This window comes from Acomys russatus, chromosome X, assembly GCF_903995435.1.
Source record: "Acomys russatus chromosome X, mAcoRus1.1, whole genome shotgun sequence".
Classification (NCBI taxonomy): domain Eukaryota; kingdom Metazoa; phylum Chordata; class Mammalia; order Rodentia; family Muridae; genus Acomys; species Acomys russatus.
The window spans coordinates 70,662,992-70,679,628 of NC_067169.1; the positions used below are offsets into that span (position 1 = coordinate 70,662,992).

General features: G+C 35.0%; 1 protein-coding gene and 1 pseudogene across 1 annotated transcript; one reads left to right on the forward strand and one right to left on the reverse strand.

Annotated features, from left to right (window-relative positions):
- Nucleotides 1-4,116: 4,116 nt before the first annotated feature.
- Nucleotides 4,117-10,647, reverse strand: LOC127185333 (Y-box-binding protein 1-like; annotated as a pseudogene).
- A 949-nt stretch (nt 10,648-11,596) lies between these two features.
- On the forward strand, nt 11,597-13,600 carry LOC127185334 (vigilin-like). Its single transcript, XM_051141832.1, has one exon. It carries the CDS (start codon nt 11,597-11,599, stop codon nt 13,598-13,600), a length of 2,004 nt encoding a protein of 667 aa, XP_050997789.1.
- The last annotated feature ends 3,037 nt before the right edge of the window (nt 13,601-16,637 follow it).

A 16,637-nucleotide genomic window follows, 5' to 3' on the forward strand; every position in this document is an offset into this window, starting at 1 on the left:
TATTCAATAGTTTGTTGTTTAATATCCATGAATTTTTATACATTTTTTAGGTTTATTTTTCTTGATGTCTAGATTTTTTTCCACTGTGATCAGATAAAAGGTAGGGTGTTATTCTAGTTTTCCTGTATTTTTGAGACTTTGTTTTTGCTCTAATATGTGATTTACTTTGGAGGATGGTCCATGGACCAATGTGTGTTATTTAGTATTTTGGTGGAATCTTTTTTAGATATCTGTAGGATACATTTGGTTTATGGTACAATTCAACTGCATGTTTCTTTGCTAAGTTTTTGTACGTATTACTGGTCCATTGGTCACAGTGGGTTAAAAAATCATGTACTATCACTTTATTGGGATTTAGTTTGTAATTTTCCATTTAATAATGTGATTTTTAAATGAAATTGAGTACACCTGTGTTTGATGTATGTATGCTTGAATTGTTATATACTCTTGGTAGAGTGTTCCCCTTATGAATATGAAATAGTCTTCTTTTCTGGTTATTTTTCCTTTGAAGTATATTTTATCAAGTTAGAATAATTATACCTACTTATCTCCTAGTTCCATTACCTTAGAATACCCTTTTCCATCTCTTTTACCTCTTTTATTATCAATGATAACAAAGGATGTTACTTTGATTCAGCACAAAGATAAATTTTTTTTTTAATTTGTTCTAATTTCTGTATTTTTGTCAAGGAATGGACACCACTAATATTCATTTGTTATTGAAAGACATATGCTAATTTTGTCATGTTGTAATTGTGTGGTATTTTATTAGACCTCTTGAGCAACTGTACTGGAATTATATAGGCTTACTTTTTTTGGATACTTTATTGGGTTCTTCTATCTGCCACTCTTCCAAACTTCATTGCAAACTAATCCTTTCTAACCCCCAACACTAGGTAGAAGGTTAGAGGGAAAAGGGGGCATATACCTCTTTAGATTTCTTCATGCTACTTAGAGGCATCAAGTTCCTATAGGCCAGTCCAATCATCATTATTGTCATCAGAGTATCCAGAATAGCAGTAAACAAACAATAGCTAACAGAGAAGCAGGGACCAGTAGCAGTGGGGGAGCAACATCTGCCACAGGCCCTTTCAGGGGTCTATCATTTATATACCCTCTCCAGATACTTCAGAATTGAACTATCTGCCACCGGCAAAATTCATGCCCTTCCTAAAGAATGAGACAATCATAATTAACAACTGTGGACTAACTGAAGCAGCACCATATTTCACACATAGGATTAAAACAAATTCATATTCACATAACATAACTGGGTTTAATAATAAACAAATACTATCACCATATTTCCCCCTTTTGTTAAGATGGCTTTTTTCTAACATTAATAAACTATTTTTTAGTCTGTTTCAAGAATTTCAGCGGATTCTTTTTATTTACATCCTGATTATAGCCCCCTTCCTCATTGCCTCGAGATGCCACCCTTCCCCACCCCTACTTGTCAGAAAGGGGGAGCCTTTCACCCCTGATATCTGACCTCAGCCTATCAAGTCTGATCTGAACTGCCTGTATCCTCTTTCTCTGTGGCCGAGCAAGGCTGTCCCACCAGAAGGAAGTGATCAATGTGTGGGGGCCAGAGTCCATGACAGAAGTAGCCCCTTCTCCCAATATCGTGGAACCCACAAGGAGACTGTGCTGTCTATATACTACATCTGGACAGAGGGTCTATGTTTTCATCATGCATGGTTCTTGGTTGGTACATCAGTCTCTGTAGAACCACCTTCTCCACCAGGATTTGTTGTCTCCATTGGTGTTCTTGTCGACTTTCTGTTCCCTTCAAATCCTTCTATTCACCAACTCTTCCATAAAACTCCTGCACTTCACAACAAAGTTTGGGTGTGAGTCTCTGCATCTGTTTGGATCCCCTGATGGATGAAGTCTTTCAGAGAACCTATATGGTAAGCTCCCATCCTTGTACCTCTACCTTCCTTTCAACCTTTATTTCATCCTAATCTCTTCACATACCAGCAACACTAGCTAGAAAAGAAAGATGGTTACAGGAGAAAGGGGTCATAGATTTCCTTGAATTATTTCTTCCTCATTAGGGGCAAATCCAATCATTTTCATCATCAGATTATCCAGCAGTCCATCAAACCAGCATCCAGCAATATCAGTCACAACCACAAAGGCAGAATCAGGCAAACTAGCCACAGGAGTGGCAACAGCAGGAGGATAAGTAGCTACCACAGGCCCTCTCAAGTTTCTTCCCTTATACACTTTTTAGAATACCCAGAATTAAACTATCTGCAGCTGATAAAGATCATGCCCCTGTTAGTGCACAAGGCATACCATAATCAGTTGTTTTGAAAGAGCTTCTTATCCCACATCTGGCATTAAAACTTATAAGTGAGTTTTTAAAGAAACCAAAATGCTCACTACACATGCCATTTTTTGTCCAATAAAGGCTTATTCTCTAATATTAATAAACTATCTAAAATAATCCCAATTAAAGCCAGGTGTGATAGCATACATCTTTAATTCCAGTACTCAGGGATTCCACAGAAGCTGGTGGATCACTGTGAGTTCAAGACCAGCCTGACATACAAAGTGAGTCAAGGACTGCTAAAGCTACACAAGAAACCTTGTCAAAAAACAAAAACAAAAACAAAAAAAGAAAGAACTATTATGAGAACTACAAAATTAAATTTATATTTACAATGTCCAGTCCATATGTATTCCACTAACCTCTCATGGTAAGACCAAAGTTTGTATCTAAATCACTTCCTAATCAAAATTTCCATTTATCAACCTAAAAACAACTTTTTAAATCCTAAAATATTTTCTTAGATCCTAAAGATCTTAATATTTTATGTCTTTGATATTTAATAAGGAAAATATTAAGACTTTAACTATATAGTCTTCAGCCATATCAGAGAACAGAGAAAGATACATTTTACCTGAGAAAACAGAAAGAGCAGAGTAAGCAACTTTAAAAAATTATAGAAATGACAGAGGTCACTGACTACCTAAGCAATCATCCGAGGTTTCTCTGTGTCATTGTTTGATCCAATATTTGGTTGACAGGCCCAGAATATCTGACAAATATTACTGTGAAACAGGAATTTTGAAGGACTGGCCTACCTTGTCTCTGCAAAGTTGAGCAGTCAGCTTTTCTGTGTCTGACTTGTCCACAGTTTGGACAGTCTTCTGTCAGCAGTCAAGGTGAAGGTAGTTTTATTCCTATTGTCTAGTTTTGGCATGTTTGAAACAAACTCCAAGTATAGGTTCTTCAGTGTTGATCAACTTCTTTGAATTAGTACGGGATAATGCCAGGAGCAGAAATTTCTTACTGTATGAAAATTCTATTGTTAAGAAAACATCTTTAATACCATGTTCTGTAGATCTCTGAAGTGTCTGAAGACCGCATATCTATCTCAGTATATCTAAACAGATGAATATTGCTTATTTCTATGTATTTACTTTCTGCTTAACTTTGAAAATATACATGCATCAAATAATGTTTACTTTTTTAATATATTAAATGAATACCTAACACGATTAGAAGATTGTTTATAGGTGAATAACTACTAACTTGCATTTCTAATTATCCTAAACAGTTTACAATATTAGCTTTTGTAAGATTAGAACATATATATATTTAAGACCTTTATTAACAGGTGCTTGCAGTTTGTTGTTGTTTTACGTAAGACTAGAACTTTACATTATATATTTTTATTTAAGGTCTTTATTAACAGACACTTGCAGTTTGTTGACTTTTTAAAAACAAGTCATAAACTTCTATTACAAAATAAAAATTAGGTTCTTAAAATTTTCAAAATGACCAGGTATGAAAAAAATTAAAAATCATTAAAGATGTATGTAGAAAAACCAGGCCCCTCTTTTTTTTTTCTTAAAAAATGTTTGTTGTTAGCAAAAAGAGACATTTTTAGGTAAAAATAATAAAAACCCCATGCCATGTAGATAATGCAGATAGCTCTAGTGTGTCTGGTCAACAGGCAAAAAGCAAGCACAATAATGCCTTCATCTCCAATCTTTGTTCATTTCTTACTGCTGGAATTTCATATTCCTTTCTTTTTGTTGGATGACCAAACCAGATGATGGTAGAGATGGTAAACCATCATTTACTCAGTCCCTTCCTGCTCAGCCTTGGAAGTGGATCAGATTGGCTATTTTTGTCTCTTTTCCATCTTGTTGTTTATTGTTCTTTGAGCATGTGTGTTGATAATTGAAATTTCAGTGATATGGGCGTTGAGGTGGCTGCTGACCTTGGCTCTCATCTCCTTGATTTTTCTTGTCCTCTTTATTTCAGTCTTCTCTAGGCTGTCTTTGGTGAGGAGGTCCCCTGCAGAATCATTTTCTGTAACTCTGATACATATTCTCTCTCACTGGTCTACCTTGCTTTCCTACACCTTGGTTGTCAGCACTCTCCATCACTTCTAATTGCATAGGCAGGGTGGAATACTGTGGTCAACTCCCATAGGGTCTCCACATTTAGTAAGATGGGAACCTCTGCCTAAGATATGGTTGATGCTGTTGGGCCAGGCCTTCAGAAGTGCTCTCTGATCTCTCATTCTTTTGCCCACTATCACTATTCTGGTAGTTTTGCTGGTAATTTCATAGGAGACCCCTCTTACATGGATGGCATAATGGTTTCGGTCTGCTGCATATTTAAGGTCTTGAACTGGAATTCCACCAGGGCCTGTAAAATTTGCTGCCTCTGCACCCTTTTATCCTTCAACAACATCAAACTTCACAGTCTCTCCATCTCCTACATTGTGAAAGATGGTACCTCCTGGGGTAATTGTTTTTATGGCAGTCTGGTGTACAAGGAAGTCGTCTTTGGTGTCATTCCTGTTGAAGAAATCATTGAACCATTTTTTCTGATTTTTATTGTTTCTTTTTTAATGTATACATTTATATTATTACACATAAAAAACTACAGACATCAGGAAGAACCAGAAAACAATCAGGGATCATATAAATATTACATTCATAGGGATTTGGCTATGCATATTTGGCAAATTTGTAGAAAGCATTTTTCCTATCTTGTTGAGTCTAAAATTCTGAATGAAAATCAATATGTATTGTATCTCATCTCAGTTAACTTAAAACACTATCTAGATCTAAAAACATCTTAATCTCTAATCAACTAAGCTTAAATGCAAGATTAAACTATCTGGTCCTCAACCCCATCAGAGACTTGAGAAGGAACAAAACTTAATTACCTGAGTGAACTAGAACTTCAAGTTAGCAGTTTCCAAAGTGAAAAACTGACAGAGACAGTTTATTGCCTGAACAGTCAGTCACCCAATACTCTCTATAACGTTGGAGCATCATCTCCAGCCTTCTAGTTTAATATATCCTACAGGCACTCCTGTGAGACAGGAACTATTGAGGACTTGCCTACCCTGTCTTGGCAGAGTTTGACTGTCGACTCTGCCTGCATCCAAACTTGCCCATTCTTAGGCAGAATTCTGTCTGTGGCAGAAACTAGGAGATTTTTCCCAGTAGCTTGTTTGCCACACTTGAAGCCAACTCCATAATGAGGTTCTTTGATGCTCATCTTCTTCTTTGATGTAGGCAGGATGCTACCAGGAGTTAACTTGTCTTGTTGTTGAGGAATCTTTAGAATAACAAAAACATTTTAAATATCATTCTGTAGGTCTCTGAAGCTTTTGAGATTTTATTTAACTATTTTACCTTATATATCTATAGAATGATATCTATCTTTTAGACCAGGACATATAATCTTGTGATGAAAGTAGACTAGTATTTGACATGACCATGATTTGATCAACTAACAATTAGCTTGTATTACTTAAATATCCTAAATAACCTGCAGCACCAGGTTATATATAATATGTGAAGAATAATCTTATCTTTGAATTCTGTACCAATATATCAAAATTATACTTATTTTGCATCAGTATACAAACTTGTATACCAATGAAGTAAAACAAACCTTATTTGTGAGTAACAATTAAGGCCTTGAGTTGAGGAGTAGATTCAATGAACCATTTGTTCTATCCATCCTCTATATTTCTATATCCCTCCTTGTTTGTTTTCATCACCTATCTCTTTATCTACAAAAGAAAGATAAAGGAAAAGAGAAACATCCCTGAATCCAACCTAGTTTTCTCTCGGTTTAAGACTAATAATAGCTTATAACCAATTCCCAATGATAATAAGCATCTGTAGCCCAAAAGAGCAAACAGAAACCTACCTACCCCCCCCCCCTTAGAGGAAATAGGAAGTTGTTCCCTTAAGGTTTCTTCAGGCTGAAATAGGGCAAGTAATAACTTTGAAGGAACCCAAATAAAAATGGTTAAGCAAGCCAGGGAAAGCATTTGTGGTCCAATTTCTAAATGTTGAGAAATTCCAGGCTTAATAGGAGTCCTTTGTGGGACAGGAAGAAATGCTGGACCAATTGAGATCAGAAGCTTTCTACAACGCTGTCCTGTTCTAATGAGTAACAGCAACTGAGGTGCCTGGGGCTGGAACATGAAAGATGCAGGATGTCAGTGTCCAGCATGCTAAGAGGAATGAGCCCTGTCAGGTCTGATACAGTGTCAGTGTACAGTTCTTTTGTTCTGAAAACATAATTAATCCCAATAATTATACAGTTCTAAAAAATATAATTGTATGAGGTGTGTGGGATACACAGAACAATTAAGGCCAGTCCTTTGTTCTTTGTATGAACAGAAGTAAGACATCTGCAAATCTTCCGTCATGCCATTCTAAGAATAGCCTCTAACGATAAGTCACAGGGAATCTGTGACCAACACGAAGCCTTGTCAATGCATAGACATTCGTATCTCAGCCAGTCTCAGAGCTACTCCAATGTAGCGGGATTAACAATATAAGTTACATGCTTCTTCTGCAGTTTGAATTCTTTACATCCCAACTGTAGCCCCCTCATCTCAGCTGCTAAAGGCTATGCTCACAACGAAAACATTGAACCATTTTACTGTTCCCAAAACCTTCCTTTTAATGATATTTTTGTTCCTGTAGGCAGGCACGGCTGATGTGAGGCCATCTGGGCTGCCAAATACCCATGCTGCTGCCCTTGGAGCTGGGCTTGGTGTTGGCAGCACTGATGGCAGCGGATGGCTGCTGAGTCTTGGCCTTGCTGCTCCTGGTTGCAGTGATGGCAACTGGGGTAGTGGGACACAGTGGCTGCTCCTCCCTGGTGTGATGGTGACTAGGCCTGTGGCAGTATTGAAGATCTCAGGGCTCGTCCACATTACATGTTTTAGTGAGTTGCAGATGTACAATGTATTAAGCAAGGATTGAACAAAATAGCCTTAAATATCTGTAAATATACAACAATCAATACACATGTAAATTATTTGATAATTGTTATTGCTTTCAAGTCTAAAAGGAGATAAAATAGTGTTTTTTATTGCTATGACTTCTAAGATGCATTTATCCTTTTTTTTTTTTTTTTTTTTTTTTTTTTTTTCTCAGACTAATGTATTCCTTCTGGTGTTCTGTGAATTGTTTCAGATTTTCTTGTTGTTTTATTAGGGTTTGCAATTTTGAAGTTTGTGTGATAAGTTTGTGGGAGTGTGGGCTGTGGGCTGGACTCAGATAGCCTGTAGACAGCTTACCTGTTAGAATCCAGACAAGGGAACTAGGGGACTACTTAGATGATGAGCATCAGGAGGTGTTTATGTCAGGAGAGTTTCAGCCCACTTTTCAGAGCCTAGAGATTCTTACTTATCTGTGTTGGGACCTGAGTAGACCTTTCCTTGCAATTTCATCTTTAAAATTTCAGGATGAAAATCCTTAATGATTAATTTTGTCAATTATCATATGTGAATAATGTGCAGTTTGATTCTTTAAAAGTATGGTGACATTTAGTTCCAGGTCTTATCTTAAATCTATTTATTATAGCATTTTATGTGTTGTGAAGAATTTTTCAATGTATATGAACAAATGTCTCCAATAAATATTCAGTTGTTAATGTGGTTTCAAACATAAATAGAGGACATAATTCAGGCAACTTATAACAATTTATTAAATAAGTAAGTTATTATTATTTGTTTATTCTAGAACATTATTGTATTTTGACATTTAGCATGTGTTGTGAAAGTCAAAGGTTGTTGAAATATAAATATCTACTAATGGTCATATAGGTATTCTGAAGTTTTTCATCCTTAAGACCAATTCTACTATGAACATTTCATTGGATATTTATTGATACATGAGGGTATGTGTTTCTAGACAATTAACAGTGATATGTGCAAGTGATAGACAATTTGTATGCTATGCACAAGGCCTGGCACTTGATTTCTATCAGTGTAAATGGAAAAAAAAAGAAGTAATGCTAACGGAAAGGGTATTCATGTTTCATTATATAACTACAAAGGATGCCAAAATGTGGCACTTTCTGCTAAAAGGTACATAATTATAATTCCAGCCTCATAATATCTGTCCATTTCTGTTCAAGAGTTGAACCAATGACCAGTCTCCAAATTTTCCACATCAACTTTGACCAAAGTCCAGTAATTGAGAGTAGGAATTGCACTAGTCAGCATTTGACATGATTAGGTATTTTATTATTTGCTCATTATGAAGAAGCTAATAGTATATTCATCTGTATTTTAATATTGGTAAATATAAGTTATTTTTATTTAATTGGCAATAGCATTTTCTCATCTATTTTTTACTATGATAGGTTTCACTGATATTATATTCCATATAGTATCATGTAAGTTTACATGATTTGGTTTTCTTTCTGTTATCCAAAATTCATATAGGTATATTATCTGTTCTTGTAATATAGTATAAATGCTAACAGGCAATGCAAATACAATAACTAATAAGCCAACTCCTTGATATAGAGGTATATTATAGAGAATGTTGTAAATTGGTATAGACTTTATGTCCTTCAAATAGTATTAGTAATAGGTTTAAAAAAAGAAATAAGAGCTAGCCTGGTCTACAAAGCAAGTCCAGGACAACCAAGGCTACACAGAGAAACCCTGTCTTAAAAAAAAAAGAAAGAAAGTAAGTAAGAAGAATTAAGAGTTTATGGAGTGCTGAGAGTGGAATGGAAGAATGAGGAGATGAAAGGGCCCAGAGGGTTCAGGAGCCTTACAAGGAGATCATGGAAGTCTGAGGATCTGGACCTAGGGGGGCCTGCACAAACTGTTGCACTAAGCAAAGACAGTGCATTCAGTTAACCTGGACACACCTGCTCATTCTCCACAGTTGTAGGGAGAGTGGAGACAACCTCTGACATGAACTCTAGTGCCCCCTATTTGATCATTTCTCCTTGGTGAGGAGAAGTGGCAGGTATACAGAGGAAGGAGTAGCAGTATATCTGGATGAGACTTGACAGGCTATGGTCATATGGTGAGGGAGGAGGTCTATCGGAGGTCTAGGGGATGGGAATAGGGCAGAAGAGAGAGGCAGGGTGGGAATGGGAAAATATAAGTGAAGGAATAACAATCAGGATGTAATCTGAATAAATTATAATAAAGCTTTTAAAAATGAGTATATATAGTTTAACCAGGCAGAGAAGCATTCTTTAGAGATGACATTTGGGTTGAGGTCTGAATGATAATAGAAAAATCCTGAAGGAAGACCTTGAAATTATTCTGATATAGGTATAGCATATGCTGAAGTCAAGAAAACAAATGTATAGACAACAATCAAGGAAGATTTAGACAACTGTATAAGTAGTGTAGTGTGTTGGGCGAAAAACTGGCAGCTATGATCACTGAAGTAGAAAACATGAATATACTCAATGGTCTTTTTAAGGTGAAAATAATTTTTTGACATGTCATAGTTTAAATTAAGAGGATTCATTTTGTTATAATTACAATCATATCCCACTAGGTGGTGGCTAGGGAAAAGTACGCTTCTTCCTATTTGAGCAAATTATATGTGCTTGCTTTCATAAAATAAACCAGAGATTGGAAAAGTACCATTCTTCAGTCAGTGCTTGTTACTATGATGATATATTGGCTTATGTTTGGATTGCATATCAGACAGTATAAGGAAAAGTTGATTTTAGCCTGACAGGAATTATTTTATTTTCTATGTGCTACATGAAATAATGTGAGTGTTAAAAAGATGACACCAAATGCTTAGAAAGCAATATGAAAATAAAATAGTATTTGAAAAATGCAAGACTTCTCCAAGAAGTGAAAAATCTAGAGATCTAGTTATAGGCTGAATGGACTATGAATTGTGTAAGTAGTGATAGTGAGACAGCTGATGATATAAATATTGAAGATCAGGGTTATGGGTGTATATTTAAGAAAAACAGCATAATATAATATTCAAAGTTTGGAATCTTCTAAGTTACAGATAAAAATTATATTACATAAAGAACAACTAGAGGAACAATTGCTCTCAGAAAAGAAGCAATACTTTTATGTTGAATTTTACTCTTGGTGATAGAATCAGAAATAGTACTTGTGTCAGATGAATAATAGAGGTAAAAATTAATTAGAAATCTTATTCAATAACAGAAAATAATAACTTTAAATTTCAGCATGACTAAACTTCAAAGTGATAAGAAAGTAAAGATTTAAAATTCAGCAGACTGTAAGATATATGATACTACTATTATGAATTTCTAGGTAAGATAACCAAAGAAAGCAAAACTAAACTTATGTTTCCTAGGTGTGATGGAAGAAATGAGGGTTACCTGTGCATGATGGTCACATTGTGAGATTATGAAAATGATGTAAACCTGAGTTATAATATTTGTACAAAATTTTGAAATTGTTAATATCTCTGGATTGCAGACATGAAATATGTGACAATTTTAAAGTTATTCCTCAATTAAACCCTTAAATAAGCAGACCCTTGTAAATACAGCATCTTTTTTCATTTCATATAAAAATATTGTTTGGAATTTGGAGGATCAGTCTGATACTGACACTCTGTAGATGTAGTCTAAGTTTTCTGATATATATCAAATTATTGAGGAGAAATATGCATTTTAGTATAACTAGTAAAATTGATTTCCAATTAATTAGCTCTAGAAATTATCTGGAAGAACATAACACTCTCATTGTTGCTATTATTTAAATTATCCTTTCTTTTATCCTGATTACTAGTGAATTCTGACTTCCACTGCTCAACAACTATTCAGAGAAAGCCAGCTCCTATAAATGCAGGATCAGTCTATCTTATATTTTTTACTTCAAAAGTTACTAGAAAATTACATGTTTTCAGATGTTATTTCTAGTCATTACTTGGCAGCAAAGAATAAATTGAAATACAGGGTTTTAAAAAATAAATGTCATCTTAAGACTGTCAAACATGAATTAAAAGATGATTTTCCCTTAGACAAAAGGTATGTGTTTCCTCACAGTCATCAGAGTTTGAGACCATATTTTGCTCATTTTAAGAATACATCAATAGGTAAAGCATATATATTTTGCCTGATTGGTACAGTATAAAAATGTAAGTTATTATCTCATCTATAGATTATCTTGGAAACAACATATATTTAATTTTTTTATTTCTTTTCCTTAGACTAATATGCAAAAAGGGCAACTACAGGAGGTTTCACTGCTGGTTAATAACAATTTATCTGCAATACATCTAGATTATTATTATTTGAAATTCAACAATGATATCAAACAAAACCTGCATTATGCACCCAAACAAGTGTTTGCAAAAGGATAATGATGCTATGGCCTTGAATTCAAATACGAAGGCCAATTTTCCATCAAATTGTAATTTGGAGAATGATGTAATTATCAGAAACCCAGAAAACTGTGAACTAGCTCGAAATTGGTTTCTTACGATGCAGAAAAATACAGTCAAAATTACACAAGTGGAATTATCTATTCCTTCTAGTCTATTTAAATCGCTTTTCAATCCAAAACAACGTTTGATTGAACCAATCATGAAAGAATGTGGAAGATTCAATATTTATATTTCAAAAAACAAGACAAACCCTCAAAAAATCATTATTAGGGGCCCTGCAGAAAATATTGAAAAGGCAAAGAAAAAATTTCTGCAGTTATTGGAAGAAGAAAAAGCCAAGAGTTATTCTATAGTTATCCCTGTCAAGTCAAAATATCACCAGTTTCTTAAGAATAAAAATGGTGGCAATCTTCCCAGTACATGTGTAAAATTTGGGGTACGTGCTATTTTCCCTACCCTTAAAAATAAGGAGCAGGACTTGGTAACAATCATAGGGAAAGAGGAAGATGTTAAAGGAGTACAAAAAGAGCTAGAGCTTATGTTGAAAGACTTAGAGTATGTGGTAGAGGACAGCATATTGATAAATCGTAAGTTTCACCACTATTTTGTCATGCGAAGGGACCAGCTTATACGAGAAATGACTGAAGTGTATGCTGGTATAATTATTAACTTTATGCATGAAGGAAAACAGAACATCAGAGTTACAATGAAAGGAGAAAAAGCTTGCGTTGAAGCAGCAAAGAAACACATCCAGCAGATTTTTGAGCCTGTGGGGTCTCACGTCACAACACAATACGTTATTCCTCAGGAGTTTTATACTTTTTTCATGGGACCAATGTGTTCCAGAGTTCAGCAAATTGCTAGGGATTATAAAGTTAAATTCTCATTTTCAGACAAAGAAAAGCCAAGTATGTATATACATCCAGTGGTTCAGGAAACTGGGAAAGAAAAGGGAGGAAAGAACACTAAAGAAGTTTTTAGTAACCTAAGGAAATGTAAGACCATATTTATCTCAGGGCAAATGGAAAATTGCAAAGCTGCCATGGAAGCTCTTGAGTATCTAATTCCTTTCACTGATGAAGTCCACATGCCTTCTCATCTACATCCTTACATCATTGGGCAGAATGGAAGTGGGATAAAGAAGCTAATGAGTGAATTTGATGTTCATACTCAGGTATTAAACTCTGGAGGCAATTCTGATATCATATGCATAATGGGTCTTGCTGCAAAGGTGGAGCAAGCTAAGATTAAATTGGAAAAGCAAATCAGTGCTTTACAAACAGAAATAGAAGATCGAGCACTAAGAAATTTTAAGCTAATGTTTAATCTAGATCCAAAATACCATTCCAAGATCACTGGACATAAGGGCTTGCTTATTGCTCAGATTTGCACAGAGCATGGTGTTACTATCCATTTTCCAAAAAAAGGAAACCATGAGATACAAGACCAAATAATAATTATAGGCTATAAAGAGAACACCTTAGCTGCTAAAGATGCAATAATGAGAACGTTATACAGGATAGAAAAAACAGTTTTTAAGGAAATCACACTAAACCACCAGGTTCGTGACAAGATTATTGGATATGGTGGAAAAAACATCCATAAAATTATGGAAGAATTCCATGTTGACATCCGTTTACCTCCAAAAGGATCCTGGAATCCCAACATCACAGTGATTGGACTCCCTTGCAATGTTGAGGCAGCAATTGACCATATCAGTCATCTTGAGAAATATTACCTTTCTGCTGTCATAAAATATGACTCTCGTCTGGATAATCTTAGGAACACCTGTCTTTACAAAATAACCATGGGGTCGTCTAAGTGTTTTATGAAAAGCGATGTTCCTCGTAATGCAAAACCCACACCAAACTCCCCAAATGATGATTGTGAAGATTTCCAAAAGTCGAAACAACAGGCCCCTAATAAGATGCTTCCTTGGAAACCATAACATTAAATGATTTAAAACAATAAAATTGTTCCAACCTGCTTACCTGAAAGCATTGTGAAAAAAATAATTTCTTACCTAATGTAGCTAAAAAATTGTAGACATATTTCTGACACATTTACATCATATATCTAGTGTTCCAAAATGTTTCACAGTGAAATATGTCACATGCTTCCACTTGTAAGTATGCAATATGCATCAACTTGTGTTTTTTTTTCCACTGTAGACTTGATCTTATAATTTCTTTCATAATACACACTTTCTAATATTGCAAAAATATATTCCACTTATCCATTCCATACATACCACAGGGTTCCTACGTTTTATGGTATATCAGTATAACACTTTTCAATTTATTATGAGCCTCAGCAACTGTCACAAGGGGGCTACATCTTTAACTTTACATCATGAGACCACAATCTAATTATTATCTTTTTGTTTATTTTCCCTTGTCTTATTTGCATTACTCCTTATTTATTTTTATAAAGATCACACAGCCTTCTTCCCACTTATCATGGCTTAGAGCAGGAGAGGAAACATGAACTGTAATCATTGTATTATGTATATCAGTGTATCAGTGATATTCGCAAGTATCATGGATCCTAAAGAACATCAGTTTTTGTTGAATGGAATTGTATACTTAGATAATGGTTGGAGAATTTCATACTTTTGTTTTGCTTTTTAGTATCTAGGCACACCTTTTAGAAAACCTTTTGAGGGAAAATGTTAAACACCAAAACAGACTATGTTTTAACCTTCTTTTCTGTGAACTCTCAGAATTGTAAACCAAGAATATCAAAGCATTTTCAGTTTGTAGTTTCTTGATTTCTTTCTTTTTGAGGGATGTGAGGACGGCTAGTCATTAAACAAAGTGTGACTGCTAATAATACCAGATGTCTGGCATCTTAATTCATATCTTCCTGTACCTACCCTATTTCATTTGAGCTAATTGTCCAAGTCATGCTATATTCCCAGTAGTATCTTTACTCTACTAACTGTTCTGTATTATAAGGCATGCATACCAGACTTCAAAATAACTCCACTTGTATCTTGAAACCTGGCACTCACTGTGAGCTCAGCTGTGTCCTCCCTTATATCTGTATAAAATTTAAACATCTTTTCTCACACTAAACTTCTTTCATTCTCCCACACATGTTGATCCTAAGATACTTACTTATGAAGGGAAGATACATCTTTACTAACGAAGGTGATGGCTGGATATTAGAGAGTGGATTGTTTTTTCTATAATATTTGAGTCTTCTTCACACCTGAAATTGACCTTACAAAATACCATAAAGAACCCCTACAAAATACTAGATTTTTGTTTTTGTTTTTGTTTTTGTTTTTGTTTTTTTTTTTTTTTTTTTTTTTTTGAGACAGGATTTATCTGTATAGCCTTGGTTGTCTTGGAACTCAATCTGTAGACCAGCTGGGCTTCAAACTCAGAGACCAACCAGCATCTGCCTGCCAGAGTACTGAGATTACAGGTGCATACCACCATGCTCAGCTACAACCCAGAATATTATATCACTATATTTTGATTTGTTTTGGTTTTTATATGGCAATTCCAAAAGAAAACTTTACAAAAATGCACACATTCTGGTATACTCACTTGCCTCTGTATGGGTGTTGGGCAGTGGTGACTCATGACTTTAATCTCAGCACTCAGGAGGCACAGACAGGAGGATCGCTGTGAGTTCAAGGCCAGGTTGGTCTACTAAGTGAGTCCAGGACAGCCAAGGCTACACAGGCAAACTTTGTTGTGAAAAACCAAAAAAGTAGGCGTGAACATCAATTTGTGTGTGTGTGGGGGGGGTGATGATCTTGAATTAAGATATTAGGTTTTGTTTATTGTTTATTTTGGAAACAGGGTCCCATGTAGTCAAGACTTGGCTCAAATTCTTGTTCCTTCTACTAATTCTTCTTCCCAAGTGCTGTAAATACAGACATATAACACATAATGTGAGTTTTTAACTTTAGTGTGTATTAGCTCATTTTCTTTACATCCACAAGAAATAGGAGAGTTCTTAATAGGCAGGCCACATCATCAGCAAGAGTTTCTGTGAATTTATACCTTAGATATTACCTTAAAACTGTATTGATTTTGCAATATCAGCTTTAGTTCTTTAAAGATTATAGGCAAATACCTGGGTATTTTGTCTTAAGCCATGAAGTTTAGGTATTATATTTCTAGTAAATCTGAGATCTGTTTATCCACAGTTATGGTAAGTAGGTGATGATCAATATTGCACTTCAATATTGTACTTAAAAATCAATTTTTGTTTAATAGAAACAATTTAGAATATGTCACTATAAAATATATGAATAATTCACATTGCATTTACTTCACTACTAAACAATTATCTATTTTATGCCTTATTTCTAATTACATCTAATGGGATGTTTCTAAGAGTGGCTTCAGGCTTGTGGTCCAGCTAGTTCAAGAATGGCTGTCTCTCAAAGGAAAGGCCAAGAATCTAGTAGTTGTTCAGTATATGAGGCTGGTATCTCAGCTGGCCTTCATTCTACATTGGAAACCTGAAGAAGTAGCCCAGTGAAGAATTGCCTCATAAACAGGAATAATGACTTTCCTAGCAAGAATGAGGGCAAGCAGGGAAAAAGCAAAACTTTCCTTCTCACATATCCGGTTTGTAGGGACTGCCATCGTAATATGTGGACAAGATTTAAAGTGGATCTTGCCAACTCAATTATCTACTTAGTAAAATTCCATACAGAGAGGTCCACTGATTGGTTTCACCTGGTCTTTAGATGTATTCAAGTTGGCAGCCATATTAGTCATCACAAGTTTTTCCTTTGTCAACTTGAAATGTTATTACATATCTATAAATTATGTTTAATTTCCAAATGAAAACAACAATTATGTCATAATAATTCTGCCAAATATTACAAAATTATCCCACATACAACAATTGTTTTGGGAATCTTTCTGGAATAAGCACTCAACACCAGTGAGAGTGGAGAGGAGGAGATGACACATCTAGTTGCAATCTCATTTTATACTCTAAAATTTCAAGGTGGA